At 47.0% G+C, this 21,256-nt stretch overlaps 1 protein-coding gene across 9 annotated transcripts in view; it reads right to left on the bottom strand.

The window, feature by feature from the left end:
* Nucleotides 1-21,256, bottom strand: part of pde10a (phosphodiesterase 10A) — a 354,529-nt gene that overhangs the window by 4,245 nt on the left and 329,028 nt on the right. For 6 of the 9 annotated variants that reach the window (XM_078405762.1, XM_078405764.1, XM_078405765.1 and 3 more), the window contains one exon: nucleotides 10,873-10,961. The exons of 1 other annotated variant lie outside the window; for it this stretch is intronic. In XM_078405762.1, coding sequence (XP_078261888.1) covers nucleotides 10,873-10,961 — 89 coding nt within the window. Of the gene's footprint in view, nucleotides 1-10,868; nucleotides 10,962-21,256 lie in introns of those variants that run through there. 2 more of the 9 variants (XM_078405767.1, XM_078405768.1) reach the window with 1 other exon arrangement.

Here is a 21,256-nt window from a genome sequence, read left to right as displayed (position 1 = left end):
CTAATTCTACCCCTATTCCTTATGACCTTATGAATATCATTATGCCAGATGGTCCCTTGAACTCTCTGTCGCAGAGGGACAGCCAGTTGCTGGGAATTCCCAGCCTCCTGCTTGTCCTGCAGCAACTTCAGATAGACACAAAATGCTGGAGTAACTCAGTGGGACAGGCAGCATCTCTGGATAGAAGGAATGGGTGACATTTTGGGTCGAGACCCTTCTCCTGTCTGAAGAAGGTTGTAATAGACAATAGACAATAGGTGCAGGAGTAGGCCATTCAGCCCTTCGAGCCAGCACCGCCATTCAATGTGATCATGGCTGATCATTCTCAATCAGTACCCTGTTCCTGCCTTCACCCCAGGCAGTTGTCTACTCACCCATTCCCTCTATCTTGAGATGCTGCCTGTCAAGCCTAGTTACTCCAGCATTTTGTGTCTATCCTTCAGTGTAAACCAGCATCTACAATTCCTTCCTGCAGCAACTTCAGCTATTTTGAAATTCAGGCACCCAGAATTTGCCCAGATGCGAAATGTCCTTGATTCAATATGATACAGGAAATGCAGGCACAGGATATTATCATTTTTCTTCAATCTACTTCTGCAAGACTCCAGTGTTATACATGTTTTAGTTTAGTACCCTTATTTATTAATCAGAGACAGCAGACATTCATTGGAAAAAATTAAGATTACTAAACTTAATCTTAGGGGCGTGGCTGTGTTCTGCAGCTGCGGCTCACCGGCAGTCTCTCTGTCTTTTTTTTCTTTTTTGTCTGTCATCGTTTAATTGTACGTTTTATTTTATTTTTAACTCTGTGTATGTGGGGGGGTGGTGGGGGGGGTTGGGGGAAACCTTTTTTCAAATCTCCTCCTCAACGGAGATGCGACCTTTACCGTGTCGTATCTCCGTTCGCGCTACGGCCTAACATCGTGGAGTCGGCGGCCTCCAGCTGGGATCGACCTTGAAAACTCCGGTCGCAGGGCCTGGACTTACCATCTCGGAGGCTTCGGCCGTGGGCCCTGCAGACCGCAACATCGGGAGTTCGCAGGTCCCTGGCTGGCGACCGGCTTTCGGGAGCTCCAGCCGTAGCAGCTTCAACCGCCCCGAAGTGCGAGGTATGATCAACCCGCTCGCAGGCCCTTCATCGCCCTGCGTGGCTCGGCCGCAGCACTTTCCATCGCCCGGTGGGGGCTCAAGACTTTCATCGGCCTGCTTGGCTCGGCCCTGGGACTTTCCATCGCCCGGTGGGGGCTCAGGACCTTCATCGGCCTGCTCGGCTCGGCCCTGGGACTTACCATCGCCCGGTGGGGGCTCAGGACCTTCATCGGCCTGCTTGGCTCGGCCCTGGGACTTACCATCGCCCGGTGGGGGCTCAAGACTTTCATCGGCCTGCTCGGCTCGGCCCTGGGACTTACCATCGCCCGGTGGGGGCTCAGGACCTTCATCGGCCTGCTTGGCTCGGCCCTGGGACTTTCCATCGCCCGGTGGGGGCTCAGGACTTTCATCGGCCTGCTCGGCTCGGCCCTGGGACTTTCCATCGCCCAGTGGGGGCTTCAAAAAGTTGGGAGCCTCGATCACCTCGTGGCACCACGGGAGAAGAAATCAGGAGGAGATAAGACTTTGCCTTCCATCACAGTGAGGGTATGCCTAGAGCAATCACTGTGATGGCTGTTTGTGTAAAAATTGTGTAAAAATTGTATCTGTGTGTCCTGTGCTTTTTGTTCTCTACTGCCGGACCCTGACGTGTGAGGACGCTGGCGTTGTTTATTCGCCGCTTCTCCGTTAGGATAGTTTGTCTGTTTGTTTTTATGTTTGATTGTTTATGTAAAGCGCTTTGAGCACCTGATAAGGCGCTATATAAAATAAATGCTTATTATTATTATTATTATAAACCTCCTTTACCTGGTTAGTTTTATCTTCATCCATTTAGATCTAATTAGTTATATCAATTAAGATATAACCCGCTGAGTTACTCCAGCATTTTGTGTCTACCTTCAATTTAAACCAGCATCTGCAGTTTTTTTTCCCTAGTTATATCAATTATATCCTTACAAACTAGTGGCCTAGTTACCATTTTCAGTAAATTCTAATGAAAAAAAAAACTTAAATCTGCAATTCATTTTTTGGCCAAACTATGCCTGATCTTCTTTAGCAATCCAATAAAAAAGAGAAAAATAAAAACTGAGTATATACTTCCCTTATGTTGCAGTGTGGGTATTACCCACTGCCTGAGTGGCTTCTTTCTACTGTGGAAAGAAATTACTTGAATCAAACTGTTCTCAATTTTGACAACAGAATTTGTAAATGAGTTGACTAATCCCAAATACAGTTAAGATTAAGATTTTTAAATCAAAAGCGGAGCTCTGAACCGCAAAACCTACTTTACAAAAATATTACTTGTACATGATCAATATGAACTCTTTTGCTTAGTAATTATTTAGTCATTTCTGTTGAGATATTGAGCAGCCATTGGATAAAATTAATAAATTTTGTATAAATCTGTAAATTTCAATATGAATTATCATTCATTTGTCTAATCCAGTATGGCTCCATTTTAGCACACGACAAATTTTAACACAAACCACCTTATACCTAAAAGATTTAAGTATCAAGTGTAAGAAAATAACTGCAGAAGCTGGCACAAATCGAAGGTATTTATTCATAAAATGCTGGAGTAACTCAGCAGGTCAGGCAGCATCTCAGGAGAGAAGGAATGGGTGACGTTTCGGGTCGAGACCCTTCTTCAGTCTTCAGTATTTATTCAGTCTGAAGAAGGGTCTCGACCCGAAACGTCACCCATTCCGTCTCTCCTGAGATGCTGCCTGACCTGCTGAGTTACTCCAGCATTTTGTGACAAAGTATCAAGAAAGATCTCGCAGTATTTCATAATCGAGAAAGTAAAGCTCTCGCAAAGATGGAGGCCACTTTTTTATTTCAGACTCGAATTTTTACCATTAAATGCATATAAAATTGAAGTCCGTTCAAAGACACCTATATTTACTTAATTTATGAATCAGAAATTCAATTAGCTTCAGGATTTCCAGTTAGCTAAATGGTCTAATCTGGTTGTATGTTCACTGGTTCACAATGAACAATGATATAACAACATATCCAAACATTCTGGACTTTGTTGAGCCTTAGGTTATCAAATATTAATGTATACCATGTATATTAATATTTCCATATTCATGTGCATTCTGGGAAATATGATTGTCTGCAAAATAATAACAAAAAACTCTGAAAATATATTTTGTTTCCATAAGTGTAAGAAAATAACTGCAGATGCTGGTACAAATCGAAGGTATTTATTCACAAAATGCTGGTGTAACTCAGCAGGTCAGGCAGCATCTCAGGAGAGAAGGAATGGGTGACGTTTTGGGTCGAGACCCTTCTTCACCCATTCCATTTCGACCCGAAACGTCACCCATTCCTTCTCTCCTGAGATGCTGCCTGACCTGCTGAGTAACTCCAGCATTTTGTGAATAAATACCTTTGAATTGTTTCCATAAGTGGTGTTTGTAGTATTTCCCATTATAGTGTTGTCATCATAACTCACAATCATGCAGACATTTATGAATCTCTGAAGCACTCCGATAAAATTGCAAACCTAATCTGGAGAGTTAACATCAGCCATGCCATTTTCTTCATAGACAAATCCCAAAGCATCTGTAAATAGCAGCAAGGGCATTCATGAGGTACGTTCTCACTGCAACTTTAATGTGCTTCACTGAGTCATTGAAGTTGCCACACAGATTGCCACAAAGGGAAGTGCAAGGTAAATTATGTCAGGAAAGATGGCAGGCATATCTGGATATTTATTATTCTCAAAACTATCTGGGGCATTTTCCAATCTAGGGAAACTAATAATTCCAACAGTGAGCAACTGTTGCAATGCATTCTAAGTGGAAGCTGCCTCTATGTGGTCCATATCTCCAAGTATTTGAGAAAGGCCACTCAAGAGCTTGAGACCACTAGAATCATCATGCAATACATTTCCTCATGATTACGTGATCCACTTCTTTGTTATTCCTTTTGAGATCAGTCAGATAACACAACAGGGTCTCTGTAAAAAAAAAAACCAGTGCACACAGTTAATACATAAATGGAAATTAACCATTAATACAGATATCTATACATTATTAAATATCACACAAAAATGCTTAAAACAACTTGAGGTGTAAATGTATCAACAATAAACGGGCCATATTAAAATCAACCAATTATGGTTCTGCAAAGAAGTAAGGTAGCTTTCGACTACATGATATGATTTGTCATTACCATGTAAAAACATGATGTTAGGGTTTCCGTATTCATCATTAAGTGAAGGGTTATGACTGGACATAAAAGAAGGCCTGAGCAGCCTCCCAGCAAGTTGTGACCCAATGCCAAGGATTGACTTAAGATAGGGGTATCAAACTAACCGGCCCGCGGGCCACATCCGGCCCGCGAAGGGGTCCAACCGCGGGATGATTTGATGAGAAAAAAAGCGCTGTTAGATTTTACACAGAAAGTGAGCTACATGACAACTTAAACTCGCAGGAAATATGAATTTTGCGCAGGAGAATGCAAGTCTGATCTGCAGCTGTCACCTCCCCATATCACAGCTCCTGGGGGTGAGTGGAAGCTACGCCCATATCTGGCCATGTGGTGACGCGGGCCGGGGAAGGTGGGGAGGCTCAGCGTTGTTGTGGACATCGGGAAGTGCATGGGCTACCGCCACAGAGACCGCCACCATGTACCTGAGACCCAGTGAGTGCGTGGATAGAGGCTGGTGGGAAGTCGCCGCACTGTGAATGGGGCCGCAGCCAGCGATCCAAAATCTGAGCTGCGCTCCAGGGTAGGGGCTCTGGGTTTGGGTTAAGCTAGGTGGGATGTGAAGACGTGCTGGTGGTTATGCGGGAATAGGGAAGAGAAGGGAGAAGGTGGTGGGAAAGGAAGGGGAGGGGAAACAGATGAGGGAAGGGAGGGATTTTAGGGATGAGGAAGGGAAGAGAGGGTGTCGAGGGAGGGGAGTGGGGGAGTAGGTGGTAATCAAGACCTATCAATCGCTGCCTCAAAAATATCCAATGTCTGCAGCAATGAATTCCACAGATTCAATAGATAATAGGTGCAGGAGTAGGCCATTTGGCCCTTTGAGCCAGCACCGCCATTCAATGTGATCATGGCTGATCATCTACAATCAGTACCCCATTCCTGCCCTCTCCCCATACCCCCCTGACTCCGCTATCTTTAAGAGCTCTATCTAACTCCCTCCTGAAAGCACCCAGAGAATTGGCCTCCACTGCCTTCTGAGGCAGAGAATTCCACAGATTTACAACTCTCTGACTGAAAATGTTTTTCCTCATCTCCGTTCTAAATGGCCTACCCCTTATTCTTAAACTGTGGCCCTTGGTTCTGGACCCAACATTGGGAACATATTTCCTGCCTCTAGCGTGTCCAATCCCTTAATAATCTTATATGTTTCAATAAGATTCCCCTCTTCCTTCTAAATTCCAGTGTTTTCAAGCCCAGTCGCTCCACTCTTTCAGCATACGACAGTCCCGCCATTCCGGGAATTAAATTAGTGAACCTACGCTGCACTCCCTCAATAGCAAGAATGTCCTTCCTCAAATTTGGAGACCAAAACTGCACACAGTACTCCATGTGTGGTCTCACTAGGGCCCTGTCCAACTGCAGAATTACCTCTTTGCTTCTATACTCAACTCCTCTTGTCATGAAGGCCAACATGCCGTTAGCTTTCCTCACTGCCTGCTGTACCTGCATGCTTACTTTCAGTGACTGATGAACAAGGACACCCAGATGTCTTTGTACTTCCCCTTTTCCTAACTTGACACCATTCAGATAACAATCTGCCTTCCTGTTCTTATCACCAAAGTGGCTAACCTCACATTTATCCACATTAAACTGCATCTGCCATACATCTGCCCACTCACACAACTTGTCCAAGTCACCCTCCATTTTGAATGTATGACCTTTTATTCTGATGCTGTGACCTCTCCTATTACTGGAAACGTTATTTCCACATCCACTCTATCTAGGGGCGTAGATACCAATCATAAAAGTAATGCTTGCTAGGCCATCTTCTTCATAAGAAACAAAATTCATAAAGTGAAACACTTTGTAGTTATAGCAGAGACTGAGACACATGCGAGCAGGTTGAAAAAACGAAGGCAACAAAAACTGTGGGAGCACACGTGCGTGCATTCGCGCGAGCACAACGGATCCGGTCCACGTGAAGTCACATTTTGCCCATGACCTAAAATGAGTTTGACACCCCTGACTTAAGAGAAGAATGAAAGACTTTCCATGGGCATGAAGAAGGTTGGAAGCTTTTTATACCTGAAGTAGATCAGAATTATAATTGAGTTGAATTGTGCAGGATCCAAATATTAATATAAACATAGCACAAAAAGTAAGGAAATTTGTGTTTGGTAGATTATTTCTTTGTTGTAACAATGCTTCGGCAATAAATCTTACACCGTTGGAAAGCCTGTTTATTTCCCTTTTAAATGGTGCCACATTTGTAAGGAACATGCATTTGTACCCCCAGGTGCTGACAAGAATGGGATGCCATCCCACAACAGTGTGTGACCAGGCTGGTGACCAGCATGAGGAGGAGGTGCCAGGCTGTTGTGGCTGTGTATGGTTCTTCCACACGCTACTGAGGCTCCTGTTTATTAAATGAATAAATTGTTAAATTGCCAATATGTCTTGTTTCTTCAGACTTCAATCATCCAATCCACCAAACAACACCGAACAAGAGTCAATGGCAGAATAAGCTGTTTGGCATTGGCAGAGAAGATTTGGCAGATTTTTCATGGGTGCAACCCACATACTCAGCTCTGCTGCTCATCCCACAAATGCATGTTCCTTACAAATGTGGCACCATTTAAAAGGGAAATAAACAAGCTTTCCAACGGTATAAGATTTATTGCCAAGAAGCATTGTTACAACAAAGAAATAATCTACCAAACACAAATTTCCTTACTTTTTGTGCTATGTTTACATGCAGGACTGGGTAAGTTTTCACTCTGGAGTTCAGATATTTCTATCAAAATACCTTTTAAATTAGGATTTTTCCATAGTTTTGTGTCTGGAAAAGATTTATACAATTTCCCCCCAATGGCTGCTATGTCCCGCTACAGAATACATTTATATATTCATAGTTTTCATTGATAAAAATATGAAAACATACTTTAAAGTCTATTTGATAAGGTTTGACTAAAATGAAGCATTTTGTCTCTTTTGAACAATAATGATCTGTTTTTGCATGGTTGGGTTTGGTTTATTATTGTCATGTGTTTGTACATTTGTTGTATTTGTGCAGTAAAAATCTTTGTGCTTTACCTGCTTCTTTGACAAATTTGCCCGACAGTACACACAGTATATTGAATTGTACAAAAAGAATAACTTAATAGCTATGCAAATCAGAAGCAATTGTTCTTCAGGGATTTGATTTATTGCCAATATTCACAGAAAATATAAACATTGAAAAGAAAAAAGTAGTTTATCACCATTAAGTACATCCTTTATATGTGCTTTACTTTTTTAGTTATTTCACGCTGAACAAATTAATTTGGTTTACAGGTTGAAGGCATTAAATTCCAGGAGACGATAAATAGCTGGATTAACAGTACTGTTCAGGAGGAATGTGGTATGAATACAATGTGCCACAATGTAATAGGAGTTATTTTTGCTTCATTAAGGGCAAACACCAGAATGACACAATTCTGCATTTTTTCTCTGGATTCACGTGTACTTTGACATTAGGCATATGCTCTGCAACATTTATTTTCATTGCTCTTGACTATGGAACCATGCTCATTTAAACAGGATGTTAAAAAATGTAACCAGCTTTATTTAAGGAAATTGTCACGGACCGCAGGTAGACCCAAATGCAGCACACGGAACCAAGGAAGTAGTTTTAGAATGAGCTTTATTTCTACCTGCTCGTGGTCGGGGACAGAAGACTTGAGGCGTTCACCAGGGCTACGACGTGGCATGAGGGTCGGGAGCAGGCAGGGTCGGCAACGGGAAAACAGTCCAAGAGAGAATGCTGGAGAGTCTTGCATGAGGGCTAAGTACAATCTGGCAAAGAGTGTGTGTGTGCAGGAAGGGTTTATATGCTGGCTTGATTGGTGATCTGGAGCAGGTGAGTGAACAGGTGAGGGGTTGGCTTAACGTGGTGGGCGTGGCTGGCAGGTGAGTGAACAGGACAGACTGTGACAGAAATGGAGTTATTAGTTTAGTTTAGTTTAGAGATGCAGGGCAGAAACAGGCCCCTCCGACCCATGTCTGCACCCGCACATTAACACAAGCCTACATACACTAGGGACAAATTTACATTAATACCGAGTATACAAACCCAAGCCAATTAATCAGCAAACCTGTGTGTCTTTGGAGTGTGGGAGGAAACCGAAGATATCGGAGAAAACCCATGCGGTCACAGGGAGAACGTACAAACTCTGTACAGACAGCATGAGTAGTCGGGATCAAACCCGGGTCCCTGGCGCTGCATGCGCTGTCAGGCATCAACTCTACTGCTGCGCCACCGTACCGCCCTGCTGGCCCCTTTTATGCTTCGTTTACAATACTTTGCAAAACATTCTATATTCCTCCAAAAGAAGCATCATTGATCTAGCCATCCATTGTCGGAGAATTTGTTGTAATACCTTCAGAGTTGTACTTAAAAACTGCCACCGTAAATATATTAAATTACTGCATTATAATCATTGAATAAAATCTTACCTTTACTGAAATGGATAAACAATGCTGCATTTTTTTTCTGGCTTTGGTTAAAATTCCTCAAAGTACCAAAAGAAAGCAGGCTGGCTGTATTCTAATGACTCCTTCAATTTGCCGTCAAGGTAGTGATGAACTTAATAAACTCCTCTTCAAGTCTTTGCTTGTGGAATGGTAATGAGCCAACTTCATCTACAAAGTGTCTTCGGTATCTTGCTGAAGTTCCCATCTGAGATGAACTAACTGGGTTTGAATATGTAGGGAGGAACTGCAGATGCTGGTTTTAACCAAAGATAGACACAAAAGGCTGGAATAACTCAGCGAGTTAGGCAGCATCTCTGGAGAAAAGGAATACGTGACGTTTCGGGTCGAGACCCTTCTTCAGTGTTGGAAGTTTGGTATCACAGCAAAACCACATTATTTTGTTTTATGTAAAAGAAAGCCTGAGATTATTTCCCATATTTCTACTTTATTCGTCCTTCAAGCTTTATTTCAACATTTTGGACCTAAATAGCTGAAAAACTGATTAAGGAACATATACTTCAAACTCTTAAAAACTTGATAAAATCTCACAGATACCAAATTTGTGAATAAATGGAAAAGCACTGTGATTGTAGGGTTGGAGAATCAGCAAACTAGAGATTTTGAAGCAAAACTTACTTTATTTAAAAAAAAACCCTACAGGCTACAGGCTTAAGTACGATGCTGTGACTTGATGAATATGACTTGATGCTAAAATCACGTGACATGCAAATATTTAGCAGGGTGCTGGGAGTGCAGCGTCTTTATCATTCCCACTTTTGACATGTATAAATACGTGAAGGATAGCAAATTAATTCTATGAAATTAATGAATATGGAAAGCACATAATTGCAATTAAAAAGTTTAATAAAGTGTTATACCAATGGGAGGGCTGAATCGTATAGAATTTTCCACAATTGCTATTGATTAGCTTATAGGATAACAATAAAGATGGGTGGTTGTAAGACTGTCCTTGAAAGGGCCTGTCCCACTTAGGCGATTTTGTAGGCGACTGCCGGCGACTGTCAAAGTCGTAGCAGATCGCCAAAATTTTCTTTTACCCTACGACAATGCCGAGTCAGGACGAGATTACACCGTCTTCGGAAACATCGCGAAATTCCCACGCTTATCAATGCTTCTCCGGCGTCCTAATTTTCGTTGAAATCACTGACAAATCTGTAATTACTTGAGAGTTTTGAAATATAACATCTTGCCCAGGTTACTTGAAAACCAAGCTTCACGGTAACAAGGCATAAATTGGATTGACTTCCAGTTTACTAATAGCAGTATTAAGAAATTTAATTTTAAACGTGATTAAATGGATTTTTGTGTGGAGTGTGGGCATTCTTTGAAAATGTACGAGAGATGCATATCTGGTTTCTGAGTTGCATATCTGGGTTGGGAGCCTACTTTAAAAGTAATCGCTGATGGCCATAAACATCGCGAAATTTCCACGCTTACCTGACCGTCAAACTGTCGCCTCCAATCTACCTGTCAAATGTCCTGACGGTAAATAAATTGGTTAAACACAAGTATTTTATGGTATCTTCAAATGACTTTACTTAATTTAATATTACATGCTTCTAAATGCATCTAAGACAACCTAGCAAACCTGGGGACAGCATGCGACAGCGCCCGCAATAAACAACGATACCTGTCAACAAGCCAGCTGTCAACGAGAAATTTCAATCCGGCTGATTTCTCAGCGACACGCCGAGATCCACTACGATTCTTTGAAGACTCCTCACGATCATGCCCGCGACACCCCGGCGAACTGTCGGCGACAGCCTAGTCGCCGGCAGACGCCTTAAAATTGCCTAAGTGGGACAGGCCCTTATGTTTGCTCCATTCAATTTCTATTCCACAATTGGACTATTGGTATTAATTTCTTATATTTGAGAAAGCACAATTGATATGCATTCTTGGGCCTTTTAAACAGCACAACAAGAAGCTTTACCAAATTATTTTATTTGCTTTTCATTTTTTTTTTCTGCATTTAAGTACCTGTATATTTATTTGAAAGAAAAGGGTTGCATGAATTGGAATATATCTAATTTAAAAATGGAAATAAAGACTGATACCCTGTTTCTATTTTTCTATAACGGATACTCCTACCTGCAAGCTTTTAGCAGCTGAGTGCTTGCTGGAAAGATCTCTGCAAGTGTACGATAGCAAGGCAAGGCTACAGCATTGTAGAAACCAACCTGTGCAAAGGGAAAATGGAGACGTCTTTTTTTAATGATCATAAATCGAAAATATAATAAAAGCTACACCCTCACGCTTGTTTCCTCATTCAATCAGATGATGGTCAATATTTATCATACTCAGGCAGAACTCAGTCTGCAATTGAAATGACCTTTTAGATAATATTTTTGAAAATATTAACTGAACAAAATACCGGAGAAGAATGGCAAATCAAAAGAATTTACTCAAAAGAATGTATCCACTGTTCCAGATGTCAACTTCTCTACGTCGGCGAGACCAAATGCAGGCTCGGTGATCGTTTCGCTCAACACCTTCGCTCAGTCCGCCTTAACCAACCTGATCTCCCGGTGGCTCAGCACTTCAACTCCCCCTCCCATTCCCAGACTGACCTTTCTGTCATGGGCACCCTCCGTTGTCATAGTGAGGCCCAGTGCAAATTAGGGGACATCTCATATTTCGTTTGGGCAGTTTACACCCCAGCGGTATGAACATTGACTTCTCTAACTTCAGATAGTTCCTCTGTCCCTCTCTTTCACCTCCCCCTTCCCAGTTCTCCCTCTATCTTCCTGTCTCCACCTATATCCTTCCTTTGTCCCGCCCCCCTGACATCAGTCTGAAGAAGGGTCTCGACCCGAAACGTCACCCATTCCTTCTCTCCTGAGATGCTGCTGCCTGACCCGCTGAGTTACTCCAGCATTTTGTGTCTACCTTCGAAAATAATTTACTTTGTAGATTCTTGTAGAATTACGTGGGATTCTGACTTAGATGGTTGCTTCGCTGCCAAGCATATACACCAAACATCTGAAACTGTGTTTCCTCTTGTACCAACCAGGATTACTTTTGCAACAACACATCATCAGTTGGGTAAAATTGACTTGTCAATGATAGTCTTGGTTGTGTAATCCTCAACCTGCTTAACAAAACTTGATTTTAAATGTCCCACTGATGTCCTCAACAGCCTTTTGTTTGACATCATTTTTGAATGGCTGAGCTCAAAGTTTGAGGTTATGGCCTACATTTTCGGGCGCTCACACCAAAAGAAATACATTTTCTTTATTCTGCCTGTCAACTTTTTTTGATTATTGTAACACACCTCAATTAAATCACCTCATGATCTTCCTTTGAATACAAGGATTGTCTTTGAAACCTGTCCTATTAGTTTATTATTTTTAACTTTCATGTCATTCAATGCCGCACCTCCCCCAGGACCAATACATCTGAATGAGGTAAATGATTCATGTGGAGTCCGGAACTGGCTTCAGGAAATGTTATTATAAGATAGCTACCAGGGGAGTCATACATCCAATGATGAAAGTGCTCTCCAAACTACAGTGCAAACCAACTTTTGAAGGCTTCATCATCTATAGTAAGTATGGATAAATCAATTTGTAAGGTTAAATAGAATATTTAATGTGTATTTAGCACCATTATAAGTTGCATGTTCCCCATATTTAGTAATCTTGGTCACTTATATATGTTATCATGCACACATCTATTAATATATCAGGCAAACAGCTAATGTCTTCCTTTTCCTTTAAATACGTTCTGTTTGTTCCATTCTGAAGAGTTAAATTAGTCACTGCCTCGACAACTCCCACCCTAAAGTATGGTCACAGAACTGAATGCAGTACTTCTGATGAGATTCAGAGTTCTCCACACCTGTACTATCTAACTCTTTCTACTTCAGAGGTAGCACAAATTGATTTCAAGTTTTGGATACTGGATTGGTTGAATTCACAGGTAGTGTGGCATAGTATTTCAAATGACAAAAACATATGACGGTAATGTGCTGGGGTGTACAACAATCACAAACACTGTAGCGGGAGCGATCGGTTCAGCCTGAAATAAGGCTAGACGCCAGGTTAGTCCAGTTGGGATGCTTTATTAACACTATAAGCTGCCAGCGCACATGTTCGTTCACTCTCCTCTCTCTCCACTAAACCCCAGCTGGGAAACCCCGTGGACTGGCAGTCCCAGACCCTGTCAGTCTCAGTGCCGAGGGTTCGGCCAAGGAGTGGCCTAGCTCTCAGGAGTCGCCACAGGACCACCCCCCCCCCCCAAGAATGGGAGGCACGAAACCAACCGGCGGACGGACGAGGCGGCCGGACCTTGCACGCACATCCACTCTCTCAGGGGCTGGTGTAGGCACAGGCAGGAGCGGCCGGACCTTGCACGCACATCCACTCTCTCAGGGGCTGGTGTAGGCACAGGCAGGAGTGGGGGGACCTCGTAAGCACATCCACTCTGTCAGGGGCTGGCGTAGGCACAGGCAGGAGCGGCCCAGATTGAGGACGCCTCCGACAACGAGGCTGGGCCACCTGCACCGGTTGACTGATGTCCAAATGGGCCGGCTTGAGGCAAGCCACTGACACAGTCTTGCGCCGGCCCACTATGTCCAAAACGAACGTGCTAGGCCCAGTCTGCAGCACCCGGAAAGGGCCCTCATACGGCCGCAGCAGTGGCGTCCGATGAGCGTCACGACGCAGGAACACGTGCGAATAGTCCTGGAGAGCAGACGGGACGTGGGGACGAACCACCCCATGGTGAGACGTCGGGCCAGGAGAGAGCGTGCTCACCTTCTCACGGAGGTGCTGCAGCGTGAACGAGGGCGGCTCCTGTTGTCCGTGCGCTGACGGAATGAAATCTCCCGGAACTGTGAGCGGAGAACCGTACACCAGCTCCGCAGAGGAAGAAGCCAAGTCCTCCTTTGGGGCCGTACAGATCCCTAACAAAACCCATGGCAATGCGTCCATCTACTCCGGGCCCGTGAGATGACGGTGGGACCGCTCCACCGGGCCGTTAGCTTGCGGATGATATGCCGTGGTGTGATGGAGCTGGACCCCCAATAGGCGGGCCATCGCAGATCACAGTTGTGAGGTGAACTGAGCCCCCCGGTCTGACGAGATGCCCACCGGCACACCAAAGCGGGCGATCCAGTGGGCAGCGAGGGCTCGGGCACACGTGGCAGCAGAAGTGTCAGCCAGCGGAACGGCCTCCGGCCACCGCGTGAATCGACCCACCACAGTGAGGAGTTGAGTGACGTCCCGGGATGGGGGCAGTGGGCCCACGATATCCACGTGGATGTGGTTGAAGTGACGGCGAGGCACAGCAAAATCCTGGCGCTGAATCTTTGACGTCTGGCACGGAATGCACGCCCGGGCCCAGTTACCGACCTGTTTGCGCAAGCCGTGCCACATGAACCGGGCAGCTACCAAGGTAGTATTCGCCCGGATGGAAGGACGAGCCAACCCGTTGATGTCATCGAACACGCGGCGGCGCCAGGGACGATGGGTGGAAACGTCTCACAGGATCATGGCACCCGCAGGACCAAACGGCATGTCCTCCAGCACCAGGCCGGAAATCGCAGTGCGATAGGCGAGCATCTCACTGTCCTCCAGCTGGGCTGCCGCCAAAGCGGAATAGTCAATACCCGGAGCCACTTCCAGGACTGCACCAATGGCGGGGCGGGATAACGCATCGGCGACCCGGTTATTCTTGCCCTCGATGTGGTGGATGCGGGTCGTAAACTCCGAGACGAACGGCAACTGACGCTACTGCCGAGCGGACCATGGGTCGGACACATTCGCAAAGGCAAACGTGAGGGGCTTGTGGTCGGTGAAGGCAGTAAAGTGCCGGCCCTCCAGGACATAGCGAGAGTATCGCACCGCCAGGGTTAAGGCGAGGAGCTCCCGGTAATTCCTCTCTGCCGAGGTGAGCTGCCGGCTGAAAAAGGCCAGAGGCCAGCACCCATCCAGCAACTGCTCGAGCAGGCCGCCGACGGTAGAGTCCGAGGCATCCACTGTCAGGGCTGTCAGGGCATCCTGTCGCGGATGGACCAGCATCGTTGCGGGTGCAAGCACCTCCTTGGCGCCATCGAAAGCGGCCTTGGCCTCGTCGTGCCACTGGACGTCCTTCCGCTTGCCGGCTGGGAGCCGAAACAACGGCCGCATGATCCGAGCCACCGCGGGCACGAACCGGCGGTAAAAGGACTCCGCCCCCACGAATTCCTGGAGTTCTCGCGCCGCGGGAACTGGCGAATGGCCTCCACCTTGTCCGGGAGCGGGACCGCACCATGGTGGGTAACACGATGACTCAGGAAACCGATGGAACTGAGGCCAAACCGACATTTGTCCAGATTAATGGCCAGGCCGTGCTCGCTGAGCTGCTGACAGAGCAACCGGCGCAACGCAGTGCTCCTGGCGAGAGCGACTGGCCACGAGGATGTCGTCCAGGTAAATGAAAACAAAATCCAGGCCGCGGTCCACCAAATCCATCGGGCGCTGGAAAGCATGCGCGGCGTTCTTAAGGCCGAAAGGCATGCGGAGAAATTCAAACAGCCCAAAAGAGTGATGATGGCCGTCTTGGGCACGTCGTCAGGGTGTACCGGAATCTGGTGATAGCCCAGCACCAGGTCGACCTTTGAAAAGAACGTAGCCCCGGCCAGATGGGCGTTAAAGTCCTGGATATGCGGAGCCGGGTACCGATCTGCAGTCGTGGCATCATTAAGTCGGCGGTAATCACGACAAGGCCTCCAGCCTCCGGACGCCTTGTGCACCACGTGCAATGGGGACGCCCACGAGCTGTTGGAGCGCTGGACTATCCCCATGGCCTCCATCTGGCAGAACTCCTCCCTGGCGATACGGAGCTTGTCAGGGGGAAGTCTGCGGGCACGTGCGTGGAGCCGCAGTCCAGAGGCGAGGATACGGTGCACCACTCCGTGCTTGGGGCTAGCAGTCCGAAATTGGGGGTCAATATATTGGGAAAGTCCGACAATATCTGGGCATAGACATTGTCCACGGAAGACACTGGGTCGCGGCGTGGCGGAGCCGCTGCAGCTGGGCGTAAGGAGATCGACTCCATCGTTGCAGCATGGACCAGGCGCTGCCCCCTCACATCCACCAACAGGGATTGAGCCCGGAGGAAATCGGTGCCCAGCAACGGCTGGGAGACGTCGGCGATGTGAGCGAGGGCCACCGCTTACCTGAACAGGTGTCGACTACCGATGGGGGCAAAACGCTCACCTCCGCCCCGGTGTCAACGGGGAACTGGCGTCCCGAGTGTCGGTCCCAAGCATAGAGGCGGTGTATCTGGCCGGCCGCCGCAGCGACCTCTGGTGGCCGGTCCCGGCGTTTCCCTGGTACTAGCAGGGCTGGCGGCACTGTCGAGCCGTGAACTCCAGCGCCGGTGGTAGTAACGCCAGCACCTTCACCCGGCATTGGCTGACTTGGGGCTGATGCAGCCCAACCCCCGGTGAATGTAGGGGACGATCGCTGGGTCCTCCAGTACTCTGCTGACACCCGATCGATAAGGCGCGCCGACCTGCTGCAACGTCCCGGTCGCTGCAGGGCCTCGATCCAGCGCGCCCATCTCCCGCTGATAGGTCAGCCACAGCTCGTCGTCGTGCTCCGCTAGCCCCAGGGGGTCATCAAATTTCGCCCCGGAGAGGAGCAGGCGGATGTCGTCCAGCAACTGCTGCAGGAACGCGAACTCAAACAGAAGGCAGGGCTGGTGGCCGTACATGAGGGTAAGCATCTCGCTCATGAGGGCCGACGGCTTCCAATCGCTGAGCCCGCCCATGTTGAGGATCTGCGCCGCTCACTCCATGCGGCTGAGCCCGAAGGTGTGGAGAGGCAGCACCTTGAGGCCTTTGTATTTACCGGCCGCCGGGGGATCGCGCAGGTAAGGCACTACGCGACCGGCCGTTTCCTGGTCGAGAGCGCCGATGACGTAGTAGTAACGGGTCTCGTCGACCATGATCCCGTGGATATAGAATTGTGCCTCAGCCTGCTGAAACCATACGAGCGGCTGGGAGGTCCAGAAGGTCGATAGCTTCAGGGCGACCGCGTTCAGCTGGGCCTGGTCGGCCAGAGCAGCGGGGAGCTGGTGGCCATCTTGCACATTGTGCTCCAAAATGACGGGTTTGGAGCATCGGTGTCACCAATGTAGCAGGAGCGATCGGTTCAGCCTGAAATAAGGCTAGACGCCGGGTTAGTCCAGTCGTGATGCTTTATTAACACTACAAGCTGCCAGCGCACATGTTCACTCTCCTCTCTCTCCACTAAACCCCTGCTGGGAAACCCCATGGACTGGCAGTCCCAGACCCTGTCGGTCTCAGTGCCGAGGGTTCGGCCAAGGAGTGGCCTAACTCTCAGGAGTCGCCACAACACATTCCTTACTCCAAATATCAGAATATTTTCCCCTTGATGCTCACTGACGCCTTGTTTTATCGGGACTCCTTAGATGGTATACTCGGTCAAATGCTACTTTGGTGCTAACAGCAGCCACTCTTACATTTTCTCTGGATTTGAGGTCTTTGGCCCATGTTTAAGCCAAGGCTGTGATTCGATCAGGAGCTGAGCGCCTAACCTTTACAATAAAAGGAGGGCATTGGGCTCACTAGATCTATGCTGACCTCCAGGCCCCATTCCCACTCTCCTTATTTTCCCGTATCCTTGAAACTTATTCTGTCACACATAAGTCTATCTAACAAACCCTTTTGATTCTTTCAGCGATACTAAGAGGTAATTTACAGTAGCCAGTTACCCGACTAGTAGCCATTGGAACGTGGGATGAAACCAAATCACAAAGAGGAAACTCAGGCAAAGAGGAACGTGCCATCACATTCAATGAGGAATGTGCAACACTGCAAACACCACACTTGAGTTTTGAATTGAATCCAGCACTCTGTGACACCACAGCACTCACTGCTGTGTGTGATTATGCTGAAACTCACACTGAACATTGATGAACGACTTTCTACGGAATAAATGTTGCTTGATTATACCCTCAAGTACCTTTCATTGCACTGTTGATAATTGAGAGTAGACAGATTGCATTGAGCTGTCTATGGTACCTGCCGTGGCAATTTTCCAGAGTTTCTCATAGACCCCAAAACACTACACAGCGCAGCAACAGGTGCTTCAGCCCATAATGTTTGTGCCGAGCATGATGTCAAGTGAAATTAATCCCCTCTGCCTGCACATGACCCCCTGCCCGCGGCACAACCATATCTAAAAGCCTCTTAAATGTCACTATCGTACTTGCTTCCATTGCCACCATCGGCAGTGAGTTACAGGCACCCACCCCCTCCGCGCAAATGCATGCTCCACACCTCTCACTTAAACTTTACCCATCTCACTTTAAATCTAAAATCTAAGCCCTCTAGTCTTTGCCATTTCCATTCTGGGAAATAGATTCAGACTGTCCACCCTGTCTATGCCTCTTATAATTTTTTTTACTTCCATCACGTCTCCCTCAATTCAGGGAGGGATTCCGGAGAAAGCAATCCAGGTTTATCCAACCTCTCCTTGCAGGTAATACCCCCCAATCCAGGCAGCATTCTGGTAAATCTCTTCTGCACTCTCTTCAAAGATTCCATGTCTTTCCTGTAATGGGGTGACCAGAATTGCATGCAACACTCCAAATACAGCCCAACCAAAGTCTTATAGAGTTACATCATGACTTCTGGCACAGACAGCTGTGCCTTTCTGGGTCTGACAATCTTGGACAAGGGGGATGATTCCCAAATGGACACTGGGGTGGATTTTCCTCTTGAGATCGCGAACAGATCCAGAAGCCAGTCTTCAATTCATTTGATAGATATCCCAAGCCCCCTATCTAGATTATCTGACCCTCGCTACTCAGTATTTCTTATAACTAATTTACAGGGGGAAAGTATTGATCCAGTCTTCAATTAATTTGATGGATACCTTAGGTCCCCCATCCAGATTATCTGACCCCTTGCTACTCTGTATTTCATATAACTAATTTACATGGGGAAGCATTGACTCATCAGTTAATGTATAATATAGTTGGTAATCAGGATGCGTTTCCTTGCCTAGGTTTGCCCAGATGCTTTAAGACTTTGGGTGGTTAGTATCAAAATTGAGAACTCCCAGGGGCACTCCTTTTAGTTTTATATCATTGCACTGTCACCTTTAGTGGGTCAGATTTTGGCCTGCACTCATTGCAGTTTAGAAGAATGACAGATGATCTCATTGTGACATTTAAATTCAGGGATGAATTGACAAGGTAGATGCTGAGAGCATGTTCCATCTGATTGAAGGTAATGTAACGGAGAAAAACAGACTTGGTTATTAGGGTTCAGCTATTAAAGATTGAGATGTGAGAAATGTCTTTACTTGAAGAGTTGTAAATCTTTGAAAGTTTCTACATGAAAGATTGGGTGGCACAGCCAGGTCAAGGGCCATACAACCTATTCCTGTTTCTGTCACATATACTCAAGGGCTTGTTGAGCTAATAGATTTCTTGATCATAAAACCTAGGTGTTGTAATTTAAGCAGCCTCGATATAAACTACTATCAACTTGTATTGTAAAGATTCCACCTGAAGTAGGATACAGTTTTGAATATCTTACCTTTGTGACATACACCGATGAGCCAAAACATTATGACCACTGACAGATGAAGTGAATAACATTGATTATCTTGTTACAATGGCACCTGCCAAGAGGTAGAATATATTAGGCAGCAATTGAACAGTCAGTTCTTGAAGTTGATATTTTGGATGTAGGAGAAATGGGCAGGAGTAAAGACCTGAGCGACTTTGACAAGGGCCAAATTGTTATGACCAGACGACTGGGTCAGAGAATCTCTGAAACAACAAGGCTTGTGGGGTGCTCCCGGTCAGCAGTGGCGAGAACCTACTGACAGTGGTCCGAGGAGGGACAAATCACAAACAGGGTGTTGGGCGCCCAAGGCTCATCGATGCACGAGGGTAACGAAGGCTATCCCGTCTGGTCCGAACCGACAGAAGGTCTACTGTGGCACAAGTCACAGAAAATTTTAATGGTGGTCACGGGAGGAATGTGTCACAATACACAGTGCATTGCACCCTGCTGCGTGTGGGGCTGTGTAGCCGCAGACCGGTCAGAGTGCCCATGATGACCCCTGTCCACCGTCGAAAGCGCCTACATTGGGCACGCGAGCGTCGGAACTGGACCTTGGAGCAGTGGAAGAAGGTCGCCTGGTCCGATGAGTTCCGTTTTCTTTAAGATCACGTGGATGGCCGTGTACGTGTGCGCCGTTTACCTGGGGAAGTGCTGGCACCAGGATGCACTGTGGGAAGACAACAAGTCGGTGGAGGGAGTGTGATGCTCTGGGCAATGTTCTGCTGGGAAACCCTGGGTGCAGCCATTCATGTGGACGTCAATTTGACACGTATCACCCACCTAAACATCGTTGCAGACCAGACACACCCCTTCATGGCAATGGCATTCCCTGATGGCAATGGCCTCTTTCAGCAGGATAATGCACCTGCCACACTGCACATTGTTCGGGAATAGTTTGAGGAACATGATGAAGTGTTCACGGTGTTGCCCTGGCCTCCAAATTCTCCACATCTCAATCCGATTGACCATCTCTGAGATGTGCTGGATCGACAAGTCCAACCCATGGCGGCTCCACCTCGCAACTTACAGGACTTGAAGGATCTGCTGCTAATATTTTGGTGCCAGATACCACAGGACACCTTCAGGGGTCTTGTAGAGTCCACGCCTCGGCGGGTTGGCGCTGTTTTGGCAGCACACGGAGGACCAACAGCATATTAGGCAGGTGGACATAATGTTTTGGCTCATCAGTGTATATGATTCCCAGATTTGATGTGTAAAAAAGAAACACAACTTCTTTTCACACGAGAAAATAAAGAATTTGACTGCGATCTAAAGCTTGCAGCTCATGTACAGCAAGCAATTCAACTTGGAACAATCATATTAATACAATATTAAATTATTATCAAGGATGTTCGGGTAAAATGCCGGCTAGGGTGGTTAATAAAGACCTAAATCTTTAAAATTTCCGTGGATTTCCCACATAATGAGCAATCTACTCTGAAGCTGAGTTGCTTTCCCAAATTTAGTAGATTACTAGACCAAGTGGACCCGTTGGGCCCAAAACACTCCTGGCATTGGTGCAGCGCCCTCTCCTCCCCCTCTCCCTCCCTCCCTCCCGGGAGCAACCCGCGGTTGTCGTAGCAACCCACCCCCTGGCCCGGGTGACTGCAGTAGGTGGAGCGGGAGTTGGGGGGTGATGGGGGGTGGGGAGAGTCCTGTCCCGTCCCGGTGCGGAGATGTTCAGTGGTAGACGGCGGCGGCTCCCACTGTTGCTGAGCCGCTAGACTCTGGGCGGCATGGGGAAAGCAGTGAGCCAGCCGGGGAGAGGAGCAGGGACGGGGGAGCCGAGGGCAGGCCCAGCGCCAGGCCTAGGCCTCCACATCCACCAACGCCCGGCCTCACCGCTGCTGCTGCTGCCGCCTTTCCCCTTGGCTCACCTCAGGC

This window comes from Rhinoraja longicauda, chromosome 9 (assembly GCF_053455715.1).
Source record: "Rhinoraja longicauda isolate Sanriku21f chromosome 9, sRhiLon1.1, whole genome shotgun sequence".
In the NCBI taxonomy this organism is placed as follows: Eukaryota; Metazoa; Chordata; class Chondrichthyes; order Rajiformes; family Arhynchobatidae; genus Rhinoraja; species Rhinoraja longicauda.
The sequence above is the reverse complement of the archived record's forward strand: the minus strand, read 5'-3'. Positions and strand labels throughout refer to the sequence as shown.